This window comes from Osmerus eperlanus, chromosome 25 (assembly GCF_963692335.1).
Source record: "Osmerus eperlanus chromosome 25, fOsmEpe2.1, whole genome shotgun sequence".
NCBI classification, from domain to species: Eukaryota; Metazoa; Chordata; class Actinopteri; order Osmeriformes; family Osmeridae; genus Osmerus; species Osmerus eperlanus.
In genome coordinates, this window is record NC_085042.1 from 7,304,559 (window position 1) to 7,314,141 (window position 9,583).

The 9,583-nt window shown below is 42.1% G+C and overlaps 1 protein-coding gene across 1 annotated transcript; it reads right to left on the reverse strand.

Moving 5' to 3' along the window:
- Nucleotides 1–1,398: 1,398 nt before the first annotated feature.
- On the reverse strand, nt 1,399–8,256 carry lrrtm4l2 (leucine rich repeat transmembrane neuronal 4 like 2). Its single transcript, XM_062451680.1, has 3 exons — nt 7,991–8,256; nt 5,817–7,474; nt 1,399–1,852 (listed from the first exon to the last, which is right to left on the reverse strand). Exons 1-2 carry the CDS (start codon nt 8,013–8,015, stop codon nt 5,862–5,864), a joined length of 1,638 nt encoding a protein of 545 aa, XP_062307664.1. The 5' UTR covers nt 8,016–8,256; the 3' UTR covers nt 1,399–1,852; nt 5,817–5,861.
- Between the last annotated feature and the right edge of the window lie 1,327 nt (nt 8,257–9,583).

The window sequence follows — 9,583 nt, forward strand, 5'->3', positions numbered from 1 at the left end:
CCCAGCCCTGCCAGGAGAAGAGGAGGAAAGAACTGACACATTTTGATAAAGAGAGAAAAAAGCCAACAGGGTCCCTGTTCCATACGCTCTCCGTGACAGTTAACTCACTGCAAGTTGCAAAGTGCAATGAACTCAGAATGATTCATCTGAAACACACACAGTCATAACTCAATACGTTTTCATTTTTTATTTTTCTCTTTAAAACAAATTGTTCGATCATTCCTTACTGTTTTCTATTTTCTTCAGATAACCTTTTGTGAGAGCTCCTGGAAAAACAAGTTTTGGGGTACAGGTTTCTCCCATAACTGATAGAATAGTGTCATGTAATGATAAATAAACATTGAAATAAACACAAGAAGAATGTCTCCTCTTTTGAAGTTGCTGGCCTTCCTTGTTAATTTAAGATAAAACCTTCATTTGAAATATTCATAGCCTCTCCGGTCTTTCATGTGTTTATAATGACAGACAGCTGAAGCTTGTGAAGTTCACAAAAACAAGTTATAGCAAGACTTTCTTCATTCAGCTTTTAAAAAAAAATCTTTATTTGACATTATCGGGCATTTTAAACAGGACTGGAATGTTATCCAGTTATGTATACATATTCCATTCAGAATTTTTTTTAAATTCCTAAGCAAATTGTTTTTCAATGTTAAGATTAGCACAGGGAATCTTGGTTTCCCTTGTACTCAACTTGGTAATGAAAACAGCTGTGATGACTCACCTAACTTGAACACACATTTGTGGGTAATAAAACACACAGTAGGATAGTACATACACAAGATTAAAAGGCAAATGTTCGATTGTTTGAGTCCCAACGGCTAAACCAAAGCTAGACCTGATGCTGATTTTGTCAAGCATGTAGCTAAAGTTCTACAAATCATCCACATTCTTGCATGTGTGTTCATGTAAAAAGCATTTGCACTATACTGGATGTACACTACAACACAGCAAATCCAAAGAAGTCAAACACAGTGCTATATTTTCTGACAGAGACAAATGGACTGGACATTCTAGACTTCTCTGAGGCCCACAACACAAACTGTCAGACCGAGGTGCATAAAACATCACCCAACCCCAACACCTGGGATTACTTTCATTTTACCCTGACAAACCACGCAACAGAAATCACTTTCACAAGTTATGCTCGACTAAAAATGCTCCCCAAGACTTGAATGAGGGGCAGCATGCGGTCTAAAAAGGCAAACGTTAATGGTTTCTATGTACAGTGAATAGACTGACTTTCAGCGTTTAATTCTCTGTGTTCGGTTCCAGTGTGACGCCAGCAGTTTATTTAAACGTGAGTGACGACGAGTTCCATGGTCAGAGGAGGTTGCAATAGGAACATGAAGGATGTCATTCTGCTGTTAGATGTGCGCATGATCTGGGAGACAATAACAGCGGTGTTGGTCACGAGGGTGAAGGGTTACCGGGGCGGTCCTTCAATATTTACATCTAGTCATTTAGCAGACGCTCTTATCCAGAGCGACTTGAGGGTAAGTACAGGGACATTCTCCCCCGAGGCAAGTAGGGTGAAGTGCCTTGCCCAAGGACACAACGTCATTTTGCACGGCCGGGAATCGAACTGGCAACCTTCAGATTACTAGCCCGCTTCCCTAACCGCTCAATAGGTCAGGAATCACACAACGCCTCTGTCCTGGTAGAGAAAGTCCCACACAGCCTGACTGTTTCAAAAGCCTGACAGCAATCCAGCGATCTCCTGCAGAGGCAGCTCCTTCTGATGTTGTGAGTCTTCTGAGTCCGTCAAGACCACTTGGAGTCTGTAGAGTTTCTGCTATACATTTATATATATATTCTGTGTATAGAAGCAGGGGCATTGCAGGCAGGTTTCACCCTATGGGAAGAAAGAAGAGAAATAAGAACAATTACAGAATACATTCACTGCTTTTTTGAAACCCACGTATGGGCCCACTGCCTCAAGAGAGAAGCCAGTACCAGTTACATATGAGGGGAGTCAGGGGGCTAGTAATCCGAAGGTTGCTGGTTCGATTCCCGGCTGTGCAAAATGACGTTGTGTCCTTGGGCAAGGCACTTCACCCTACTTGCTTCGGGGAGAATGTCCCTGTACTTACTCTAAGTCGCTCTGGGTAAAAGCGTCTGCTATATGACTAAATGTAAATGTAAATATGACAGACATGCATGTGGGTTGTATAAATAAAATACATTAATAGAGAACAAACATTGTAAGCTTTGGTATACCCACAAAACATGTGCTAGACAATACATCACCATTATGCTCTGTGATTACCATGTTAATACACTGGCTTTAGTGTTGTTTGACGTGAGCAAGCTGACAGCCAAGCAATTAACGAGAATATATTCCTGCAGACTAAGCTTACAGCTGTCAAATTAAGATATAGATTGTTCTTCTATATTTCACCATATCAACATGGGTGATGAATTGGAGGACATGAAATAATTACACTGAAAAATTCTACTTGAGGGACTTAAGCTATCCTGCTTCATCCCAATGTTACATAAATTAAAAGCATTTTGAATACTAAGTAGTGCCATCTGCAGTGCTAGACAGCTTCTGTCAAGACTTAATTTTTAGTTGGACAAAGACTGAGTAGTTTTTCCAGTCTCTAACAGCGAATATGTATTGGTTGACTCTTATATTTCAAGTGATTGCTAAAGTAATTGGCCATTCAGTTTATCCACACAAAAATCTTAAAGTATGCTGAAGAATAATTCTTGAATTCAGAGGCTCATAAACAGATCATTGTACTTCAATGATAATTTACGGTTTGGAAGTAGTGAGTGAATATTTTAGCAGTTGATGTCTCAAGTGAGTTGATGTCTTAGAATTTGTTATTAGTAAATAATATCTTGAAAATACAAAGATAATATATAATTGAAAATGATCTCCATACCCTTGTGAAAGGGTGGGCTGAGAGGCCATCAATGGACAATTTGGACATATGTAAGGCTGGGTGTCAAACCTGCCCCCACCTCTCATATCCATCTCACCTCTCACTCGAGACACCGCAAAGACTGCGGCTTATATGTGCTTTTGATTCCCGCAAAGACTGCAGCTTGTATTTTGTTTTGTTCCATTTTAATTTTTTTGTTATTTATTTGTATTACTTTTATCACTTGTATTATTGTTTTTATTATTATTGTTTATTGTTTTTATTGATTTCATGTAAAGCACATTGAGCTGCAATTCTTGTATGAAATGTGCTATATAAATAAAGTCTTATTATTATTATATGCTAAAGTCTGGAGTTTCTGGACGGTCTCAACTTGATGGCTCTCACACCCCATTCAAGATTTGGTCTGATTGGTTGTCCTTGTGGGGGCAGGTTGACACCCAGCCTTACACATACAAATCAGAAAGAAGCCCATTGTTTTCTACACAGTTTAACATACCTGGCACTGCAGTAGCTCAATACTGTACAGTACATTGTTTCCAAAAACGGCACCAAAAAAACGTCATCCACTTGTTCTAGGACTATCTAACGACCCTCCACAATCAGACGATACAAGACGACAAACAATTTGTGTTGAATATCAATTTCGCCGCTCTTAGAGTCCAACGTGAAGCTCACATTGACTTTCCAAATGAAGGGATTGATCATAAATGCAAGTGCAGAAAGCATGATGTATGGGTATATAAATCTTTCTGCTGGAGGTAACCCCATGCCTGGAAACCAGAAACACAAGCCGTGTTAAGTGAATAGAGTGATGGGGCCCATAAATCTCACTGAATAAACATTCGTGAAGGTTTATTTTTCTCCCTTACACAGGAGCTGTGAGCTGTGTTTGATAAAAAAAAAACTGAAAGCTATCCAGCTGGCTATTCCCTGCCTCATGCATATAACACCTACATGTGCAGCTCAGTAGCCATCTGCATAGAATAGGATTACAACACACATTGGATTATCCTGCTCAAAATGAATCCTGGTATCCTGCTGCAGAAATTCACCTTTTTGATAAGGTAACACTCCTAACGGAGATAAATAATCCTACACACACACACACACGTGCCCCTTTGCCCACTTGATATTTTCTTATTACCATGAGGAGGCTGAGACAGATGGAGGCGTGTGGTACTTTCCTAACAGCAAAGGGAGCCTTGACCCCTCAGAGTCCCTGTTTCCTCAGCGTCTGTAGTTCCTGTTGTCTTCCTCTCCTTACACAGCAGGCACACAGCCCCTGAACACAGCCCTGAACACAGCCCTGAACACACACCAGGCACACAACCCTACACACACACCAGGCACACAGCCCTACACAACAACACCGGGGCTGCCAGCATGGGCACTGCTGAATTAACCATGTGGCAGCAGAGAATGGCAGAGATGACAGTTACAGAGTGAGGTGGAGGGAAGTGGGATTGTGGGATTGACCTGTTGTCATTGAGTTACTGTTGCCCTAAATAGGCCTTATTTAAAACCCTGAGATTTTAGAATTTAGACATCACAATGAGATTCCGAACTTCAGTTGGATTCTGATTCTGGAAAACACAATGTCCACTTAATAACATCAGAGATGACTCAATGACTCAAAAAGAGATTATACTCAGTTATTTCCGCATCATAATGTAGATCTCAGGGACAATGACTTGGCAGAGGAATTCCATTACTAATCTTTTACCAAATCAAGTCTGCATAATCCGTCTATGATGATAAATCAAAGGCCTTGGGTTTTTGCTGCAATTCATACCAATTGTTGGGGTGAATTTATGTTCTGCTGTCACTTGAAACAGCAAGATAACATTGCTGGCACAGCAAGAAAACATCTTTCAAGGGCTTCTTCGAGAGCTTCCCTTTCAAAACAACATCAAAACAATCTTGATAGACCTAAAAGGAGAATGGGAACCCAATGTGATCCCTGAATAAAAACACAGGTCTTGTGTATAAATAGGCAAGGCAAGGTTCAAGTGAACCCTTTCTTCCTCTCTCCCCTGAGACAAGGGAGTGCTATCCATCAGTCAAAGTGTGTCTCTTCTGATGACAGAAATAATTATCAGTTTCCTAATGCTCAGAACACACACAGGAAGTGCTTCTGCAAGATTGTTCCACTTTAGCTACTTCCAAATCATTGATGGAAAAATAAATGAATAGAGCTTTTTTTTTTTTTTTAGCAGATGAGTTCTCTGCTCCAAATTGATTTTATTTGAGGGAACCACTTCTCCTTAGCACCAGCCAAGTGCTGTAATGGCTTTTGAGGTCTAAGAGAATGTGTGCTGATGGAGAGAGGGATCGCTCTGTAATTCTCAACATTCTCAACATTTCTAGTGTACTATGAATTTATATTCATAAACTGGATTAAACTGTTGAGGAAAACAAATGCAGTGGCACGAGACATTTACTTTAACATCCCCTCACAGATCTTATACAAGATCAGCAGTTTGTTGACCAAATGTCCTTCCGGTCACCATACCGTCAGCCACAATAGTGTAGCTGTGTTAACACCCTGCTTGGTAAGAGACACATCTGTGTGGATTGTGACGTTACCTAGCATGAATGAGTGAATAGTAAAAGAATCAGACCCTCCTTTTCGGATGTCAGGGTGATGTGATCCACAATCTACACTTCCAGACACAGGCAGTGAAGCATCATGCCACCAACCGACACACAACAGATCCAATATAAAGTGTCGCGAAAGCAATCTGTCATAAACCGACAGACCGTGTTGTTACTGTAACTTTATTGGCATTGTCAATTACTTCTGTAGAGAGCATAACTGGTGGTGTTTAGTTTACGACACGGGAGGGTTTAAAAATAAGAATACAACCGCACCGACGAACGAGAAGGTCGAACAAACGAAGGGCGTCGAGCAGAGCTGTTTACCTCTGGCCCTCAGCCGCAGTGTCAATGTGGGACGCAGATTCCGCCTCACACCTCGCACTCTCTGGATCCCGAGATGGTGCAGGTGCATGGGCCTGCCTCGTTCACCAGGGTGTCCATGGTGTCCGAGTTAGCATGGTAGGTCAGGTAGTACTCTTGGAGCTGAGAGTTGAGGCTGAGGTCCTGCTTGCGGGCCTTTTTCCTGCGCTTGTGGTTGACCGACTGTTGCTGCAGCTGCCTCATGGAACTGGGATAGCGCCTCCACGAGACATAGATCACCAGCAGGATCAACGACAACGACAGGAACAGGGCTACGCTGCCTGCGATGATTTTATGGAAGGCCATGTGCGCAAAGTCTAACTCTGGGGAAAATGTGGGTTGTGGAAGGATGAAGGTTATCAGTGTGGACTCTCCTGTGGGCGGGCCTATCGTGACAAGCCTGCCAGCTGGAGGGGTGGGGGTCTGGACTGGTGGAGCAGGGGGACTTTGGCTTGTTGTGACCGAGTCAGAGGGAGAGGTATGCCCCAAACTGACAACAGCTGAGGTGGGCAGACCGGCAATCATGCCCGTAGTAAGTGCCCCATCTCCAAAGTCCTCACATATGGAGTAGTTCTTTACTATGTCCATGACCTTGTCTCCCTGAACTGACTTGGGACTGCTGCATATCATGCTGATGTCCTTCGGGTCTCGGAAGGTCTTCAGCCAGGTCACCAGGGGGCATATGCTGTAACTGCAGTCCCAGGAGTTTCCTGCCATGTTGATAGTGGTGATGGAGACCCAGGCAGCCACCGTTTCCTGGGACACGTTGTTAAGCTTGTTAGATTCAAGATTGAGTGTCTGTAAGTTTGGCATGCACTGGAACACGCCAGGGTCCAAGATCTGGATTTCGTTTCCTGAGAGGTCTAATTTCTGCAGCGTGAGCCAGATCCAAGGCAAGCCTTGATTGATGGTTCTAATGCGGTTCCACTGCAAGTAGAGAGCCCGGAGGTTGGTAAGACGAGGGAACAGAGAGAAATTAATCCTCGAAAATTGATTATGCTCCAAATGAAGTTCCTTCAGCTTGAACAGCCCGAGGAAGGTGGTCCGAGTTAGGGTCCTTATGCGGTTGTAACCCAGGTCCAGGAACTCCAGGCTACGACATTCCAGAAACGTTCGGACAGGTATCCTTTTCAGCCCGTTGGACCGAAGGTGTAGGTTTTGGAGTTTCCGAAGCCCGTAAAAATGGCCAGGTTCCAGGATCTGGAGCTGGTTGTAGGACAAGTCAAGGTTGCGCAGGTTCGGAACAGCGTTGAAAGTATTATTGTAGAGGTGTGCTATCTTGTTGGAGCTGAGGATGAGTTCTTTGAGCCTACGCACCCCCTGGAAAGCTAAACTATCAATGGCGCTGATTGCGTTGTGGTCCAGGTAGAGCCAGATTAACTGGTTCAGATGAGCAAACTGGTAAGGAAGGAGAATCAGCAGGCTGTTGTAGCGCAGAGAGAGACCCTGGCAACCAGTGGATATGTTTTCTGGGACGTCTTGAAAGATGCCAGACTCACAATAAACAATCTTCCCCTCACAGCGGCAGCTGGTCGGGCACATCCTCTCCCCCTGGCTGAGCAGCAGCAGAACAGACACATAGAGAAGAAGGTATGACAGCTTCCAGTCCCAAAGCAGGGAACCTGAGAGGAAGCAGAGGGAAAGGGGCCATCATTCCACACCCGTGGTTATTTGACACGATCGGGCATGTCCGTAATATCGACCGGACAGCCAGCCTGTTGCTTTAGAATGTATTTAACATTTAATAATGGTAATCTTTTATATCAGGGCGAACCGTTTCGATATATGGTGATGGATTGACTGACTTTGATCTGTTTCCTCCACATCCAGCAAAGTATATATCTATAGTGTTACTCTTTATCAGTCAAGAATCATGAAATACACAAATAGAAATAGGTGATAATATTATAATTAATTTTTAGTAGTTAGCTTAAGTAGGCAGTTCGATAAAACTAGAAATCTTTAAACACAAACTCAATGTGCTGAACTTCCCTTCTAACCATAATTAGACATGGGCCTATACAAATATATATTTTTTAATAACAGACTGAGCCCATAAAATGCATTTGTTCATTATAAAGGTTATAAGATATACGAAATATTGCTGTCACACAGGGTAGTCTTAAGTGTTCACTTACCCATCGTTGGAGGATAAGCAGACATCCAATTTGAGAACAGATGGAAACTCCAATCCTTCACTGCACCCGCGTCTTGAAATTGCCTAACTATTGGAAGTTAGTAAAGATCCGCTTGACACTGATTTCTGATGCTATTATTTATCAGAAGAAGCAGCAGGTTCGAACAGTGGAATGCGGTGTGCGAACTAGTGAGCTTCAGAAGTCGGCGGAAGGTACACTGGAGGCAATGCATAGTGATGCGCTTCTTGTCACTAATCAGAGATGGTAAATGTTAGGCTACTTCAACGTCATTCTAACTAACCGGCTTTATGCGCAATATCGAAATCAGTTGGAAGGTGGACAAGCGACACTGCGATATACCTTGTGAGCTTGGTCATACACCCGATTCTCTCTTTTGCTCTGCAAACACACACAAAGAGAGAGAGAGAGAGAGAGAGAGGTGTTGCATGTGCACGTTTGGTCATCAATACCCTGCCGAGGGCATGAATGTATTTTGCAGAAATATATAGAGCAGTTGATGGAAGCATATTGTCCATGATTTAATAGACAGTACTCACAGTAGGCTACACAATGGGACTCCAGACCACTTCTAAATGGAAGACTGTTTATTGCAAGGATTTATAGGACTTCTGTAACCATGCACTTTTAACGTAAAGTTAGCCCACTTATTTTCAATTTAAATCTGATTTCATATGTCCGTTATGTAGGCTACATCAATAAAAATAGAGAACCCTATTTTGTTGGATCCTATACCTTTTAAAACTGAAGTAATAAAAAAGGGAATAGGCCTACTGATTAAATACTTTTGTATTGGGCCGAACTTGCCCACATTTTTGATTGAATGTTTGAATTGAATGTTTATTTCCCGGATTGGCCTAGATATGGGAGGGGAGTGACAGCAACGTTATATGAATGCTAATAGAAATAGCATTCTGTTCTGCGAAACGTGCGTTTTTTATTATTAGTTATATTACTATTCTCATTATAATCAGGCTATTTTTCTAATAAATAGGCCTGACTAGTAGAAGCGACGTGTTATAATAAAACTCAAAAGTGGCTTATTTGATTTTGAACTACCAAATAAACCACAGAGATTAATGAACTCTTGGAATGAGATGGAAGCGGTTGTAATACTTTTTGGCAATATGTGAAATCACATTACTCAATACTTTTCTTACCTCGTTTTTAAATATTAGGACGGTAGATGGCAGCCTTGTACCGTGTCACTTCTTATGAACTCCGTGGAAGTGACCAAGCTTGTGAGATCTGATTGGTAGGTTATACAGGTTGCTGCTGAAGGTCACATGCAGTAATTCTATGCATAAGGATACGAGTCTTATAAAGTATAAAATGGGTCTTTATCCAACTAGAATGTTGTGTATTAAAGGATAATGTGTTTATGTGCCCTGCATGTCAATATACAATATGAACTTGTAGTTGTAGTCAGGTTTTCCAAATGCCTTGTGAAAGTGTTAAAAACGATGTCAGCGTTTGAGGGCCACATCTCTACAATAGGCTACATGACTCATGTATCAGCAACAGTCAATTACATTGAACAGAAACTGGTTTCCAGACGTGAGGGATCATAAAATG

Coding starts and splice junctions, on each gene's coding strand:
- lrrtm4l2 (XM_062451680.1), bottom strand. CDS start 8,015: ATGTCTGCTTATCCTCCAACGATGG. Junction 7,475..7,990: donor TGCTTATCCTCCAACGATGG/GTAAGTGAACAC, acceptor GCTTCCTCTCAG/GTTCCCTGCTTTGGGACTGG.